Here is an 18,306-nt window from a genome sequence, read left to right as displayed (position 1 = left end):
GTGCTGCAGACAGACAAGCAGGCAAAACACATATACAAAAGTACACCTTTGGTTCCTTGCTCGTGCTCTCTCTCTATCTGCTCCTGATTTGGACCTTGAGATTTCAGCAAGGAACTCAGGACGGCGAGGGGTGCACCCACACACTGAGACAATGGGGATGTTCTATCAGGAACTCACCAAGGCCAGCTGGCCCGGGTCTGAAAAAGCCTGGGATAAAACCGGACTCGCTGAACATAGCGATCAATGAGGACTACTGAGAACTCAAGAACAATGGCAATGGGTTTCTGATCCTACTGCACCTACTGGCTTTGTGGGAGCCTAGGCAGTTTGGATGCTCACCTTACTAGACCTGGATGGAGGTGGGTGGTCCTTGGACTTCCTACAGGGCAGGGAACCCTGATTGCTCTTTGGGCTGAGGAGGGAGGGGAACTTGATTGGGGGAGGGGGAGGGAAATGGGAGGCGGTGGCGGGGAGGAGGCAGAAATCTTTAATAAATAATTAATAAAAAAACCACACCTTTAATCTCAGCACTCGTGAGGCAGAGGCAGGAGGATCTCTGTGAGTTCAAGGCCAGCACAGTTAACAGAGTGTATTCAAGGACAGGCAAGGGAAACACAGTGAAAACCTGTCTTGAAAACAGCAACAGCAAAAACCTTTGTTGGGAGTTTGAGTGGAATTGTGATTGATCTCCAGATAAACTGGGGTAACTGACATCTTAACCGTAGAGTCTATAGACACTGCATATCTTTCCATTTGTTCCAGTCTTTATCAGAGTTTTGTCTTTCAACATATACATCCTTCGTGTTTTATTAATTTTTCCTCTATACCGAATGATTTTGATATTATTTAAACAAATTCCAGGAGTGAGGATGCAGTTTAGTGGTAGAGTGTTTTCCTGGGTTAAATTCCTAGCACTGGAAAAATAATTTTTAAATAAAATTCCAGGTGTTTGTTTTCGGTATATAGAAACACAATTGACCTATATACATTAATCTTATGTCCTCAGACTTTGCTAAGCTCATGTATTAATTAATTTTGAATTCTTTCTAATTCTTTATATGGATAAGAAATGCTAACTGTGAAATAAAGGCAGTTTTTCCCCTAGGAAGTATGACTTTAAAAGTTTTCCTGGCTGAACTAGTTAGGGCTTCTGATAGGAATAAGAATGAGAAATGGACATTTTACTTTTTAACTGTATAAAATTGGTTTTCCTGTTATATGTGTGGAAATCAGTTTGTTTTACCATAATTTGCTTTTAGCAATTTTATTTTATATTTTACTGAATACCTTTTCTCCATTGAATTAGTTTTCCACCTTAACTATCTATTTGTGGGTCTATCTAGAAATATCTAGAGCTTTATCCTGTTCTATTGACTTATTTGTGACATTGTACCAATATCCCACAGTCTCAAGGACTGCAGTTTCATGATTCTTGAAAAGATGGGCTGAGTATTTTGTTTGGCTCAGCTTTTTTTTTTTTTTTTCAAAGTAGGCTTGACTATTTTAAATCATTTGCTTTTTTGCCGGGAGGTGGTGGCTCACACCTTTAATCCCAGCACTCAGGAGGCAGCTCTGCGAGTTCGAGGCCAGCCTGGTCTCCAGAGTGAGTTCCAGGACAGCCAGGGCTACACAGAGAAACCCTGTCTTGAGAAAAGTAATGTTTAGTACACGTTTGTAAACTTTTACAAAAGAGTCTGCCAGGAGTTTGAATTTAGTGGGTGGCCTCATCTTTTCCACATCGAATGGACCAATGCGATGTTAGGGAGAGTACACCCAGCTTTTCACAGGGGGCATTGTTTTACCATAGCTTAGGTGTTTAGTGATGTCTTTTGTTTGACTGAAGACAATTCCTCATTTTCCATACGCGTCTGAGAAGCCTTTCCTCAGAGTCGGGGGTAGGGATAAATGCTGCATTTTGTCTCCTGCTTTTTCCGTATTCAAAGAATTTTACAGCCTTCTTTGTAGTTCATTTATATCAATTGATTTTTTTCATTTGTTAAACCTGCCTTGCATTCTTGTGATAAACTCCATTTATTTATGATGTATTATCTCAGTGGTTCTCAACCTTCTTAATGCTATATTCCTTCAATACAGCTCCTCATGCTGTGGTGACCCCAAACCATAACATTATTTCTGTTGTAATTTTGATACTGTTATGAATCGTAATGTAAATATATGATATGCAGTATATCTGACATGTGACCCCTGTGAAAGGATCATGCAACCCCTTACAGGGGTCACAACCGACAGGTCAAGAACCACTGTATTACCTTTTATATACTGTCAAAATTTGGTTAAGACTTTTGTATAGGTTCCTAAGGAACATTCTTCTGTAGATTCTATTTCTTTTTCCTTGTTATGTTATTGTTTAATTTTGATGTATGGATAATGTTGTATTCTTTTTTCTTCCCCTTTTTCGACTTTGTATAGAATTAAAATTTTGTTCTTAAAATGTTTCTAATTTATCAATAAGGTCACCAAGGCCTTGAATTTTCTTTGTAGGAAAGCTGGAGATTTTAAATGTGATGTCTTTGATAGATATATCTACTTCTATATTTTCATATGGTGAAAGCAAAGATCATTGTTCTGTGCTCTGGGTTCAACTACTCCTGCCTTGCTGCTTCCCAACTTCATGACATGTTGAGTTTGATTTTCTCTTTTCAAAATACTTTTTGAAATAATTACCTTTTGTTAAGAAACATTCTCTCCGCCGGCGCACAGAAATCCAATCAGGTCAAATCAAACTGAATTAAAGTGCTCATGTTTTAATAAATACAGCACTCTCGGGTGACCGAGTGTGTGGCAGGAGAGACAAAAAAAAAAAAAAAAAAAACAAACCAAAAAACAAAAACAAAACAAAAAAAACCCAAAAAACCAAGGAGCACTTGCAAAACCCTGGACCATATATGTGTTCTTCCTCTGGGTGCTCACTTAAATTCTCTGTGGGAGTGGTCCTGACCCTCCCCCCGGGGTGGGGTCTGGATCTGGCATGCTGGGATTTGGATCCAGACCAATGCAACTCCCAGGTTAGGGGCCTGGGATGGATGCCAGGGACTGGGGTGATGCTCCCAACTTAACATCACACCTTTATCATTTGTTCTCGACTGACAGATTATTTAGAAGTACGTTGTTTAAAGATTTTTTTCTTTGTAGATCTTTGCTACTGTTTACTCTTATGTGATTAAATTTGATTACTTTTATCTACAACTTTTATCCCTTTTTCCTTCTCGCTTCTCATTTGGCAGTTTTGATAGGTGTATGTTGACTCTTTTCAGGTCATTCGGCTTTCAGTTTGTGATGTGAATTTTATAATATGGATGCCCGTGGTGGGCCATGGAAGACAAACTGCGGTAGCTGCTGAGATTTCTTGCGTAGAGATAACAAGTTCAAATAATATGTTTCAGAGTGAATATGGAATATAGATAGCAGCCCTAATTTGTCTAAGAATATAAGTTTAAGGGCTAGATTACCTTTACTATTTCCACTTAGCCAATTTCTTTGATATATTTTGCCTCAAAATTATTTGTAGCTACTGGCTTCTTTATTAGTTGAAATTGGGTTCCCTCAAAATTCTTATATTGACGTCTGAATTCTTTGTACCTCAAGTGTGGTTGTATTTGGTGATGTGTGTGTGTTTTTAAAAAGGCAATACAAAATAAATAGGTATATGAGCATGTGTTAACACAGTAAGGACTGGTGTCCTCTAGAAATATTTGGTTGATGCGTAGGTGGAGTATTGGCAGAGATCTAGGAGGAAATGGCCCCAGAAGAGAGACCCTCGGAGCAAATGACCCAGAAAGTGTCTTAATCTTGGATTATGGCCTCCAGAACGGTCATGAGAAGAGATTTTGTTCCTTAATGCATCAAGCGTTGTGTGTACTCTGTGACGGAAGCCCTAGGAAACCACACTGCATCTTAGAGCTCCTGATTGTTCTCTCTTTTGTCCCCAGGAAGCTTCCCTCCTGGTTTCCACACACTGTACCTCCTGGGAGTGGTTCAGATGTCTCTGCCCTGTGACTTCTACTCCTCTTTGGTGGCTGGGACATTATTTATCTTTATCTAATGGAGAGGTTTTTTTTAAATTAAAATAAAGACTCACTGGGTTTTATTTTTAGTTAGCCCTATAGGTTATGCTTTAAATGTCATAGTAATAAGCTAAAAAATGTGAAACTTCAGTCTACATGAACGTTTCTAGATTTCAGCAAGTCTTAAGTATTGATCTAGGAGAATAATCCATCCTCTTTGAAGTGTCCAGACCAGTTTGGATAATAACATCACAGTCTAAACTTACTTCAGGCTCTGGATGTTTCTGAGGTAAAGATGACAAATAAAATAGGCTCGCTAATGTCAGTCAGCTTTTATTTGCTTCTTGGGAGCAACTTTGTAATCCTGTGAGATAAATATTCTCAGTTATTATTTCTAGAAGCAAACAATTCTCCTTTATTCATCATCTGCCTTTTGGTATTTGGGGTTTGTCATATTTCTTATTCTGATTGGTAAAGCTACTTTTAAATAACAAACTCATCCATCACAGATTTCCTGGATTTCCATAATATAATTTAGCTCTCAAATTTCACAATCTTTGATGAAGATAATTTAGGTTTTGCATTTCAAAATGCTCTTGCTGGATAGATCAAGCTGGGCGGTATTTGAATAATGCATCTATGTAAAGGACAGAGCAGGTTCTAGCAAAAAACAGAACTGGCAATCCTGGACCTGATTTGGGTGGTTTCAATTGGAACTATGAGAGGACAAAGAAATATCCTGATAAAATTGAAAAGCACAGTATTATAAAAGGTAGTGGCTACAAAGAGAAGCCAAGACCCACGCTCAGGCTCTAGATGTTTATAATTCCTAGTGATGATTAAAGTAAATCTGAAGTTTTAATAGAAAGCAAACACTTTCTAACTATGAAAGTTCATATAAGTGAAGTACATTTTGAAATATTCCTGCAGCCCTGTAAGAAGGTAACCATACCTGTAACCAACAGTAGAGGAGGGAATTTACATCTGCTCGAATCATGTCTGTAGAACAGGACATGGACTCTCACGTCAGGATGCATCAATTCAAACAAAGTCTCAAAACCCAGTGGTGGAAAATGCTGGGCATGGCATGCTGACAAATGGAAAGAGAAGCAGAAACTCTGTTTTTCACCACCATCTAATGGGAGAGAGGCTAGGAAAAGTGTTAATTCCTTGAAGAAGGCAAGGCCGTCTCACTTTATGTGCCCTAGCATCTTTAAAGCTCTTTTTATGCAACCATCAACACATTGGTGAGTGTTCTGAATGAGTGAAGATGTGGTAGGACCTTGGCAGGTATAACTGCCATTCAAGTGAAAGGGCTTCTTATAGTCCCGAGTAAAGAGAGGTTTGATTGTGTGAGCAGAACAGGTTCCGGGAGCTTCCTTAGAAACATCCTCCTAACGCTGTACTTCCACGCTCTTTCCACGCAGAGGGAAGACTTAGATGACCACTGGATTAAGTGAAGCTTTGGTAGTGAGCCAACCGGTAACTCTCGTGTTCAAAAGAAAGGCTTTCGTGGTTTTGGCTTTAAAGGAAGAGTGTATCCCCCACACAGCAGGACTGCCTGAGCTTGGGTCGTGACATCACCAGTCCCGAGCTGTGTGTCCTTGGGCAGGTCCCATTTCACTAAGACGCGAGATGACATCACTTGTTGCATTGACTTGTGGGAGGTTCAGCAGGCTTCTTTGTGTGGAATGCTTATGAACCATTTATACTCTGTTCTGCTACAGCTATGTTTGTGTGTGGATGATGGGACATGGCCACATGATTTCTGGCATAAACATTCACAGTGATCAGGTCATGAAATGATCTCTCATGTCAGGTTCTGGGTTTGAGTTCTCCCATCCTGTTTCTTACAGGAATGACACAGATTCTGCTTTCATTTTGCTTATCTCGGCCAACTTTCCATGGCCATTTTGGTGTTACTTTGTTTCACATGCCTCTTGAGAATATCATGACATTGCAATCATATAAAGTTCCTCTATTTTGGGTGTTTGAAACATGGCTCAGTGACGAAGGGTCCTTGCTGCTTTTCCAGAGGACTCACATTTGGCTCTCATCTCTGTCAGTTGACCCATCTGTAACTCCAGCTCTAGGGGATCTTTCGCCCTCTTCTGGCTGTTGTGGACACGCATGGCATACACACACAACACACACACACACGCACACACACACACACACACACTCATAAATAAAGATAACTATTAGAAATCTTCAAAGTTGCTGAGCAGTGGTGGCACACGCCTTTATTCTCAGCATCAGGGAGGCAGAGGCAAATGGATCTCTGTGAGTTTGAAGCCAGCCTGGTCTGCAGAGTGAGTTTCAGGACAGTCAGAGCTACACAGAGAACCCCTGTTTCAAAAAAAAGAAAGAAAAAAAAATAAAGAAAATAAATAAATAAATAAATAAAAGAAATCTTCAGTTATTCTTTTTAAACTGCAACAGATTAGTATGTAAATTATCAATATGTAATATAATTTCACATTAATATGTAAATATAATCACCTCATATTTTACTACTACCCATTGCTTTATTCCTCTTTCTTTATACTTTGTTTTAAAAATTCCTTTTCTGTACAAACCAACATAGTTGCCACTGTTTTCAGCTGTGGTTTAAAATGTTAGACACGTCAGACTTTGTCAAGGCATGGTAGCTATCAGCTGGCTTCAACGTCCATCCTTCTCTAATTCCCAGTCAAGAAAATTGAGATTTACCACCTTTGCCTATGAGACCCACTTTCTAGATGATAGGTACTGTAGTAGTTTAGAAACAGTGTTTGCATATTTTGGGGAGGATTCATGTTTAATTTATTTTCCCAAATCTTCATTACACTTCCTGAGAATTCTGCATGCTATAGGCATATCACATGCTTTTCTTATTTCTGTTGCTGCTTTCCGTCTTTCTCCTTCTCCGTCCTTCATATTTTTGTCACCTCGGTCAGGAGAGTGTGTGGCAGGTTGTGCCTAAGCCTCTGTTTTGACAGAATTTGACAGCATATTTTGAGCGGTATGTTAGGAGACAGACAAAGGTCGATCTGGATGTGAGAGGAAATTATGTCATATAATGTACAATTTAAAAATGGAAGTGTTTATGTCTTGAGAAGGGAAAATGTAAGAGAGACACGAGGCGCTACCTTCAGCTGCCCAGAGGGATGGCATGTAGCTCAAGAAATTGGTTCTGTGGCAGTCAAATTATTCCTGTCCAAGCCACTGAGAGGAGGATGTGTGATCGAATGTAGGATCGAGCAATTTAATTTCTAAGGCCATGTCCTATCTGATGCTCCTGTCACAATAAGCTTGACAGTTTTGAAGTGTGAAGTGAAAAAGAATTTTCTTCACCAAACTTAGTTTGCATAAGAATTTGAATAGAACCTTTATTAAAAACAATATCTGAGTCTAGAAGCTTTGAATTAAGTTTGACACATCATATAGAAATTCATATGTGATGATGTAGGTCTATATTTAGATATAACGGGTTTACTAAATTATTTCTCTTTGAAGTTTTATTATATGGTCTTGGAATATATTTATGTAGTATCATCTTTATTTATACTGACCAGGGTTTTAAAACACTTTAAGGATTATTATAACGAAATGCAGTTAATCTACAATTAATATGATGTGGCTTAGGGTTCTGTCAGAAACAGCAAGTGATTGATTGGAGGTGATAACTAATGTAAACTGTTGTGTCTAAACCACATCTTGGGTCCTCGGGGAAGCAGACCCTAAGATGGAGTAAGAAGTAAAGGAGAAAAGGGTGAAGGACAGAGGAAATCAAAGAAAGTCTCCAGACCTGTAGAAACTGAAAAAGTAAATGAAAGAGGATTGGTTGTTGAGGACCCAGAACTGTTAAGAACACTGAGCTAAGAGTGTTACAAAATGATTTTATCTTGAGTGTTGGAGAGCTGGGCCCTGAGTGTGATCTCCAGCAGTCACACCAAGTGGCTCACAATCACCTGCAGCTCCAGCTCCAGAGCGGTCTGACACCTCTGACTTCCAAGATCATCCTACTCACGTTCACACCCCCCCACAGCCATTATTAAAAATTAATAATAATATAATTAGTTACATTAATATAACTAAAATAAAAACATATATTTCTAAAAAAGTTGTGTTGATTTTGACAACCCAGGAACCTTCCCTTATGTTATTTCCTATTTCATCTTGCCATTCCTCTAGTTTGGCGGCAAGAGGAAGCTGCACAAATTGACCAATATTTAACTCAAGCAGAGAGGAAAGCTGCCCTGTGCGAACTCCTGGAGAAGGAAACACAGATCATTGCTTCCATCGGGAGACACAGAAGTATCGCCCACATGGAGAGCCAGGGGGCAGCCATACAGAGTTTTCTGGATAAGGTAAGTGGAGTCATTTAAGCCTGATGGTGTCCCAAGTTGACCAGGGCAAAATTGTGATCTAAAGGAGAGACGGAAACTGTCAGAACTGCCACAAAGTTTTAACCTTTTGATATTTCTTTAAATCCTATATATTTACTCTTTTAACAGTGTTGGTACTCGAACTGTATTTTCAAAGAGATTGACAGAGAATATGACATGAGATTCCTATGTGCCTGACTGAGGGGATCTGCTCATAAGAGAAAAGGGGGTGGTTTTTTGAATTGGGAGAGTTTCACCCTCTGATAGTATGCCAAGTAGTCAAGTCCCAGAATGTCTGGATCTGGGTACCCAGTGGTCACCAACTTGGGAAGTTACTTGGAGACCTGTGTTCATGCTTGGCTCACCATAGCCTTCGTTGACTGGACATTTCTCATCAACAGGATACACACTTATTGAAAAGCAAGAAATCACGCAATTAAGGGGAAAACTAAAGTAATTACCTTTTTGTGGTCAAACTGCCTGTTTGATGTTGAAAGCCCGTTTCCATAGTAACAAATTTCGTTTTATAAACCTGACCTTTCCAGACAATTAAAAGCCAATCCATCCATACAGAAGAAGAAAGGGATACATTTTTCTAAGTTACTTGTTTGTCGTGATTCTACTTCTGTGCTTCTTGTTATTTGATAACTTTTTTTCCCCTAAAATAATCCCATTTTTTATTACTTTAAATGCCCTCTTGTCGGCTCATTTGTGCACCCTTCTCCTTGACTTCAGATTATCGATGGCTTTAATTTTAGTTATGGTTCCAGACCAGACCCTTAGGAACTTCTAAACAATGTGTCCAATTGTCCCATTCCCCCACTGTCTTCTGCCTTTGGAGATCTGATTTGGAGCGAGTGAGTGGTTGACACACATACAGAGACAGGTTAGAGGAACTCTACAGACAGGACTCAGATGGAGATGAGGGAGGCAAAGGACAGTGGGATGGTGGGACACAGGATTATCGTATCACCCTGAGTAATACTGTCGGGATCTCCAAAGGCAGAAGACAGTGGGGATTAAACAGGAAAATATGAGCAGAAAATAATGACCTGAATTTCATATTCCAAATAAGGAACAAGTCATATAGACAGCACTACTGTTAAAATTCTCAAATATCTTCATTCTAGGAAAGGCAGTTGCGGAAAACTGTAATATCCTTATTTGTGGTGGTTTGGATAAGAATGGGCTGTATAAACTCATGTATTTGAATGCTTAGTCACCAGGGACTAGAACTCTTTGAGATTAGAAGGAATATAAAGGGCGGGCTTGTTGGAGAACGTGTGTCACAGGGGAGGGGAGTGGGGAACTGAGCTCTCAAAATGATCATGCACGGCCCAGTCTCTGTGCTTCTCTGCCTGATGATCAGAAGGGAGTGCTCAGCTACTTTTCCAACATCCTGCCTTCCATGCCTGCTATGATAATGCTAGACTAAATGGCTGACACTGTAAGCAAGCCCACAGTTAAATGCTTGCCTTTCTAAGAGTTGCCTGGTCATGGGGTCTCTTCACAACAATAGAACAATGACCAGGACTTTATTTCTCACAACCATATTTCAAACTAAATTCACTGGTTGAACAAGTTGCTTTCTCTCGAACCCACTTTCTGACTAGGAACTGTGGTTTCACACACCCTTTAATCTTTACTAGAGTTGTTGGCAAGGACCTGGTGTAGCCTGAGTGTTTGCGAGAAATGGAGGCTTTTGGGTACCAATGGCAAGAAAGGCAGGTAGCACTACTGCATTCTTATTTGAAACTTGTCTTCTTCAGGGCTTTCCCTTTGTGCTATTCTGACGTCTTTCTATGTCTTGTAAGGTAATTCTGCTAAATTCTGCCTCAAACTCTTATGCAATGCATCTTCTTGTTTATGTATTAAACACCTTGCTACCATAGCTTTGAGCCCCATTTCTAGGATTGACTCTAAGAAGGTTTTGAAATTATATGTGTGTGTGTGTGTGTGTGTGTGTGTGTGTGTGTGAAAGCACAAATCTGAAACTGATTCTAGAGTTATTGTCATCCTTTCTCATGAACTATAAGCAGTCTTCAACAAAGATTTTTTATATGAATCTCATCTAAATAAAGGTAAACTGGAGAAATATTGTTCTAAATATTTCTATGGAGCAGATCTGGTTTTGATTTCTAAATATTTTGTAAAGGGTGGAATCCAAAGTCTTGAAGGACTCTGAACATAATAAGATCTGCTCTGTGACAGGGGTTTGGTGGGGATGCCGAGGAGGTGGAGTTGGATTTTGAATGTTGCCCTGGAAATTAGACTCAAGAGACAGCTGGAAGGCAGTAAGGGTATTGATTATTTGACCTTATTATTAAGTAAATAAAACATTAAATCAAAGCATGTGTGCGTGTGTGTGTGTGTGAAAAGTTCTAAGGGCAGAGAAAAGCAGAGAAACAACTGGCTTTGTGACCAGAACCAGTCAAGCTGACGACTGCTGTAATCCAATATCATCTAAGGTATGCTTTTGTATGTGAAGCTGTACCAAATGCCAAATGTCTAGAAAAGAAGGTAAAATGATGCAGACTTTCGTGGAAATAGTTCTTCTTCTCCATGTCTGTCCACTCCCTATAATCTCATGCCTGTTGTTATCTCTAACACTGAGGAGGAGTCAGTATTCATTTCATAATTGCTGAAGCAACTTAATATCAACACTTTGATTGCTGATAGAACAGTTAATAGTTACTCTGGAAGCCAGTCAAGGTCACAGTTATTTTAGACATTAAAAGTAACAAGCAAACAGAGTTACAATGCAATATTTATCATCAAAAGCAGTATAAGGTAGATATTTAAAGCAAAATTTTACTTTCTTATGATTTACAAATAACTTTAGAGGATAAACACTTATATTTGATTTCAGTTTAAATCCATTTAGTCCAATGACTGTGGGATTTATTAAAATAATATTTTATTGTTTGTCTTATTCTGAATATACTATTTCTCTGAATAATGACTGATATGATTTCATTGATCTAATCAAGAAATTGAACTAAAGGTCCTTATAGTTCTCATTCTTAATAAAAATTTCACTCGAAAGAATTTTAAAAACTTAATTTAATTTAATGTACATCGGTGGTTGCCTGCCCATGTGTCTGTGTGGCAGTGTCTGAACTCCTGACCTTGCAGTTCCAGTGGTGATCCACCACATGGTTGCTGGGAACTGGTAGAACGGCCAGTGCTCTTAGAGTCATCTCATCTCTCCAGCCCCCACTCTGAAGATTTTAAAAGCATTAATTAACGGGTAATTTACTACAGCAAATATTAACTTCTGCAGATTGTCGGACACTAAGACCTGACAGACTGACTGAGTCAGGGAATTCACATTGTGACGTCTAAACAAAGGGGCACCAGTTGGTTTCCAGCTTTAATGTTTTGGGTGTGTTTTTACCAAACTATGTGAAAAGATCATCTGCATTTCTGTAAGAGATTCTCTCTAGAGTTGAGGCCATTTATTTCCTTGATTTATACATCATTTCTCACAGTCACAAACCTAAATATCTGCAATTTTTGTGAACCATGCTATGTAAATGCTCAGGTGGCCTATGGCTAATAGGATAGAAAAATTCATCTACCTCTCTTTGAGCTGTGCATATAACAGGGGGGCACTGTGGGTGAATAGAACTCCTTTGCTGTATGAAAGAAAAGTTGATCACCACCCAGTGACTTTTGGGGGGCTTAACTTTATGCTAATTTGTACCCTTGGGGACTTGAGAATTAATTCTGGAGGAAGAAAAGGGCTATTCTCCCAGTGCAGCCGTTTCCTCTCCTCACGGGAAGGCCTGCTGCTCTGGAGGCCTTTGTGGTCTTCCCACCTCCCCTTCCATCCTGCTGTTCTTCTGTTGCTCCGTTCCCCAGCCTCTGCTGTCTCGTTTGTTGGCAGCTAAGTGGAATTTATTATGCTTCTATTTCTGAAGCAATTTAAGAACATGATTGTTGTACATTTCTTATTATAGCCAAAGCATTCAAAGAAAAAAGGAACTAGGAAAGAGAAATAAGCGAAGTTGACATTTTCCCTCATCAGAGTAAAAAAAATAATCTTAAGGCCTGAAATCAAAGAAGCCTGTACTTGAAGATGAAGTTATCAGTGTTGGCAGAAGGACAGGCAAAGATAAAAACAGCTTTGCTGAACAGATTTATATCTATCTATCTATCTTGTTTGTGCCAGCTCTTGGGTACTGGAACTTCATACATAGGATTATCTGATTATATCATTTGGTTCTCTTTAATCTGGCAAAGTCTTGTTTATTCTTTTGCTTTCCTTGTAGGATGATTTTCTTAGGAGTTAAGTGCTTTACAGACAGCCCATCCTTGTCTGTTTATCTGCAGCTCTCAACCACGTTCTTTCTCTAATTAGTTATTTTCTTACCTTTATATCCCATGAGATCTGAAAGCTGTTGGAATCAGGAACACATTTTATTTACTCAGTGCCCAGTGCACTAACTAGTGCAGACACAATAAGCATTTGTTAAATGGATAAATGACCACCATGGACCCTGTGAAATATGCAGAATTACCTGAGAAATTTACTTTTTTAAAACCTCTTTGGAAAATTTTAAAATCATAAAATATTTATTGAACAATTGAGCTCCAATTTCCTTTTGCCATGAGTTACTGAAATAGAGATCCTCTGTGTGTGTGTGTGTGTGTGTAACTGTATAAGGATTTCGAATGTAAGTGATGCTATGGCTTCCAGCTGTAGTACTTGAGAACATTTCTTGGGAAGTGTAAGGCTTGACTTCAGAGTTAAAAGATGAGGATTTGGATTTATATTGCAAAAGCCCAAGACCTTGTTGTAGTATCTTGTATTCATTAGAGCCATAAAAAGCCAGTAATTGTGATCAACACTCATTTGCAAGTAGAATAAAACGGTGTAGCAACTGCCAACATACAATAGCTTATATAAAGTAGACACTTCAGAAACATGTTGTTAGAAGGATTATTACAAATGAAATAAGTTGCCAGCCTGCCAAGTAAAAGATATTGTCCTTCCTAATGGTAGAAAGGAAATTATATTTTATAGAGTCATGCTGAGGAAATTAGCATATGAAGATTAAGATATTAGTTAGACTTGAGGATATTACAGATGAAATTTAGCGTAATTATTCCTTAAAACATTAAAAATGAGCTTGAAGAAGCATTATAATTGAGCACCATACTCAGCGTAAGGCTCTCTCAGTTGTAAAATTGCGTTGTTTTTACGTGACATCAATTAAAGTATCTTGCTATTACTCCATTTTACTTTTGTAGCTCTTCAGCCATCTCATTTGGAGCTCATCAGATGTCTAACTAACGTTACCTAGGATTCCATTTCGAATGTGACATTATAAACCAGTTATAGTGCCACAGCTTGCCACTCCCCAGATCACAACTTGAAGGACGAATCTGAAGTTTCTACTGGAGGTTACTAGCTCTGAGCAACTTTTAGTTTGCCTATAGCTATAAGGATACTGTTGTTTTGAAGAAATATCAAATATAATTATAAGGGGTAACTTTGTATTTCCCAATCTAACATGCAAACAATGGAAGTAAATTGATACTGTTGAACTAATTGAACTAAAATTGAATTAAAACTTCACTGTAAACTGCAATTCTAAATGCAACCTAGTATCACTATGAATTTTCACTGATTTGCTCCAACACTTAGAGAACTCTACTTAAATTGAGATTAAACCACACTAAGATGTAAATGGTTACAATTATGTCATTCATCATGATACAAGGTCTTCAAAGCAATGACTTGTCAGCTTACAAAAACATCCACTATCCAAAAAGCCAGCAATTGTGATCAATGCAGGCTTGCTTCTGAAGGACTATAATCAGGCAAAGAAACAGAACAGCCTTTTACGAATAGCAAGTGCCTCCCAAGGGATATCTAGCTGAATCCTCTGCTTTTAAACCCTTAGTAGGAGGAGACAGATCAGTCTCCTTTGGGGCATCCTTAGAAGTCACTCCGGTTCTGCATTCAGTAAACAGTTCAGACCCCGTGCTGTGTCTCTGATTTTGTAGCTTTGGAATCCTTAGTTAAATGTTAGGGCAAGGGAACCTGATCTCCCATCCCTCAGTTCAGGACGCACCCTAAGATGGGCTGCTCTATGTCATATCTGTCAATAGAAAGTGAGAATTTTTTGCAACACTTGCTTAGTAGTGGTTATAGTACTGCTAAGACAGGTGACCCTCATGTGTGCAAAAGATTGGTTCCCAGAGTCAGTGGGTACCAAAATCCACAGTTGCTCCAGTCTTGTATGAAAGGACACTGCATTTGCTTATAATATATGTCTATCCCTGAGTAGTTTAAATCATCTCCAGATTTTTTTTGTTAAGTACTGGAGACTGAAATTAAGACTATATGCTTGTCAGCTGAGCACTGAGCTCCACCCCCAGTTCCAGATGACTTCCAGCTTCTGATTTAACGTAAATAAGGTGTAAATAATGTTTTGTTGTACTGACTTGTGTAGGGAGAAATGACAAGAAACAAAAAGGTCTGTATATGTTCCGCATAGATCAGTTTTTGAGGTTTTTAGTAAGTTTTCATGTAGCCGAGGTTGGTCTCCAACTCTCTGTTTAGAAGCTGGTCTTGAACTCTTGTTCTTCCTGCCTCCACCTCCCAAGTGCTGGAATTGTAGAAAGATGGCATCATGCTCAGCTGGGTACAATTCTTTTCAAGTATTTCTTTATCTGTGGTTAGTTGAATTTGAGGGTGTAGAACACACAGATACACTTTAGAGTTGTTTCACTGTGGAATCCTGCTCTGTTATGCACTTTAAACTTGTTACAGACTTATTCTATGTGAGATACTAAGACATACCTCACACAGCCCCTTTCTGAGACATCTGGAGATCTTCAAATAGTGAGGATCACCACCACAACTGCTCAGTGAACTTTGTCTTCAATTGGTAAGGTGCTTGACCAAGACACATGAATACATAGTCAACATAGAGCTAGACAGATAATAAAAATTACACATGCTAACTGTATGCTGTTCTCCCTGTGGAGTCAATGAACAGTTCCTAATATAGACATAGCCACTCATCGTGCCAAGTAATGTAAACCAGCTCCAAACTCTCAATCTTGGAGATGTGTTTTCCCTTCTGCCGACTGAACAAATGTCTACCCTCCCCAAATGTCTTTCTAAGACTGACAGGTGGCCTCTGGGCTGAGGAGGTACTTTAAATGTTTTTAAAAGATTTGATTTTTCAATGTGTTAACGTGCACCATGTGTGAGCAGGAGCCTGTAGAGGTCAGAAGATTTGAATCCTCTAAAATTGGAATTACCGTTGATTGAGAGAGGGTGCTGGGCCCTTACTTGTACCTGGGATCTCTGTAATAGCCCTAAGTGTGCCTAACCAGGAGGCCATCTTTCCAGGATTCACCAGACTCGGATTCATCATCCCCAGGGAGTTTTCAGACTTGCTTACATGATATGCTCATTGGTGTCCAGCACTGTCTTGATCTGTTCCCCCCCCCCCCCCCCCCCGGCACGGTGCTGGGAACAGAGCACAGCACAGGTCCTCTACAAGATAGCACACACTCTCTCCAGCCCATAGTTGGAGTTCCAGGTTTTAATCCAGAGCTCTGGAAGTTTAGGCCTCAGTCCTAGAGCCCTTACTTAGCATATAAGAAACCTTAAGTTCAAGCTACAGTTTATAAAAGATAAATATTTTACTTTTCCATGGTCTACAAATTCTTCAATCGTCTTTCTTAGATTTTAGTAATGCTTTTAGTTATGACTTAAGACAGATTTCTAGTGGATGGGACAAAATTCTTATTTTCAGTCTTCAATTAACTGTAATTGCAACAATAATATTCTTTTCAAGTGTTCAGCTCCAAAGACCTGGAGAAGACCTGATGGCCAAACCATTGAAATGGACACACAGTTCACTATAAGAGCCAGAGAGTTGCAAAGCATCTACAAGTGTATCATATTGAAAGACCTTTCTCAGGATGAGAGGCTGGACATTCTCCTGACACTGAAGCACACAGTGAAGGTATGTCCACTGTCACACGGTGAAGGTGTGTCCACTGTCACACTGTGAAGGTGTGTCCACTGTCACACTGTGAAGTTGTGTCCACTGTCACACGGTGAAGTTGTGTCCACTGTCACACGGTGAAGGTGTGTCCACTGTCACATGGTGAAGTTGTGTCCACTGTCACACTGTGAAGTTGTGTCCACTGTCACACGGTGAAGGTGTGTCCACTGTCACACGGTGAAGGTGTGTCCACTGTCACACGGTGAAGGTGTGTCCACTGTCACACGGTGAAGGTGTGTCCACTGTCACACGGTGAAGTTGTGTCCACTGTCACACGGTGAAGGTGTGTCCACTGTCACACGGTGAAGTTGTGTCCACTGTCACACGGTGAAGGTGTGTCCCCTGTCACACGGTGAAGTTGTGTCCACTGTCACACGGTGAAGGTGTGTCCACTGTCACACGGTGAAGGTGTGTCCACTGTCACACGGTGAAGGTGTGTCCACTGTCACACGGTGAAGTTGTGTCCACTGTCACACGGTGAAGGTGTGTCCACTGTCACACGGTGAAGGTGTGTCCACTGTCACACTGTGAAGGTGTGTCCACTGTCACACGGTGAAGTTGTGTCCACTGTCACACGGTGAAGGTGTGTCCACTGTCACACGGTGAAGGTGTGTCCCCTGTCACACGGTGAAGTTGTGTCCCCTGTCACACGGTGAAGGTGTGTCCACTGTCACACGGTGAAGGTGTGTCCACTGTCACACGGTGAAGGTGTGTCCCCTGTCACACGGTGAAGGTGTGTCCACTGTCACACTGTGAAGGTGTGTCCACTGTCACACTGTGAAGGTGTGTCCACTGTCACACGGTGAAGGTGTGTCCACTGTCACACGGTGAAGGTGTGTCCACTGTCACACGGTGAAGGTGTGTCCCCTGTCACACGGTGAAGGTGTGTCCACTGTCACACGGTGAAGGTGTGTCCACTGTCACACGGTGAAGGTGTGTCCCCTGTCACACGGTGAAAGTGAATGTGCCTCTTGGGCGTCAAGTCAAGGTCAACATCAATAAAAAGGTCAGCAGGATACTGGAATCAACAAGTTCTTTCCATTATGAAATTATAAAGTTATTAACAAATGCTTGCATATGTGAAATTGTATAAACTGCTAAATTATTTTGGTAAATTTGGGGATGGATATGGCTTATGAATTAATCCTTAACAAAAACGCAAAATCTGTGCACAAAGTTGTGGGTCCGATTTGCAGCTTTGCAAAAATTATATATGTATTTGATGACATAATAATAAAATCTAAGCATTGCATATTCAAATGCAAATTCACCTTTATATAGCCACTTGGGTGTATGGTTTAAAAAATAATAGAAGCCAGGCAAGCTGTGATTTTAAAACTGGAATGAAAAAGCAGCAATTATGGTCTACATTTTGGGCAGTTTTCAATAAAAAGCTGTCTCCAGTCACTACACATTTTATTTTATCTGTTGTATTGTGTGCATGTGTTTGCGCATGTGTGTCACAGTGTGCACACAGAGGTTACAGGTTAATTTTTAGGATTGGTTTTCTCCTTCCTCCATCTGAGTTGGATAGATGTTCGCATTCCTTACCCACTGAGCCATGAAGTAAGTATGTTTGCTTCCCCCTCCCCACATTATTAATTTTCTACTTTTAAATAAAAATTAGATAGTGGATCTCATGGGTCAGGTTTCCTTCAGACATAGACTCGGAGAAGGATTTGAATTCAGAATTTCCCCTGGCATACAGAAAGTAGACAGGAATAATGTTCGTGTTCAGAAGAGGAAAGCTCGGATCGATCATTGGGACACTAAGAGCCGGCGCAATCGCGTCAGCCTCACCAGCACCTTGAAGCTGAGCCTGCTGTGAAAATTTGCCCGCTGTCAGAGCAAGGGGCAAGACTGTTCACTTATCTC

The 18,306-nt window shown here is 40.0% G+C and overlaps 1 protein-coding gene across 1 annotated transcript in view; it reads left to right on the top strand.

The window, feature by feature from the left end:
* The window catches only part of Iqub (IQ motif and ubiquitin domain containing), a 74,193-nt gene that overhangs the window by 32,450 nt on the left and 23,437 nt on the right, over window positions 1-18,306 (top strand). The window contains exons 7-8 of the mRNA XM_041675378.1: window positions 8,202-8,377; window positions 16,219-16,389. Of these exons, the coding sequence (XP_041531312.1) occupies window positions 8,202-8,377; window positions 16,219-16,389 (347 nt within the window). The remainder of the gene's footprint in view (window positions 1-8,201; window positions 8,378-16,218; window positions 16,390-18,306) is intronic.

Source organism: Microtus oregoni, unplaced genomic scaffold, assembly GCF_018167655.1.
Source record: "Microtus oregoni isolate MIOR12 unplaced genomic scaffold, Mior012 000026F_ref0000081, whole genome shotgun sequence".
Taxonomy (NCBI): Eukaryota; Metazoa; Chordata; class Mammalia; order Rodentia; family Cricetidae; genus Microtus; species Microtus oregoni.
Note: the sequence above shows the minus strand (reverse complement) of the source record. Positions and strands in the feature narration are given on the sequence as shown.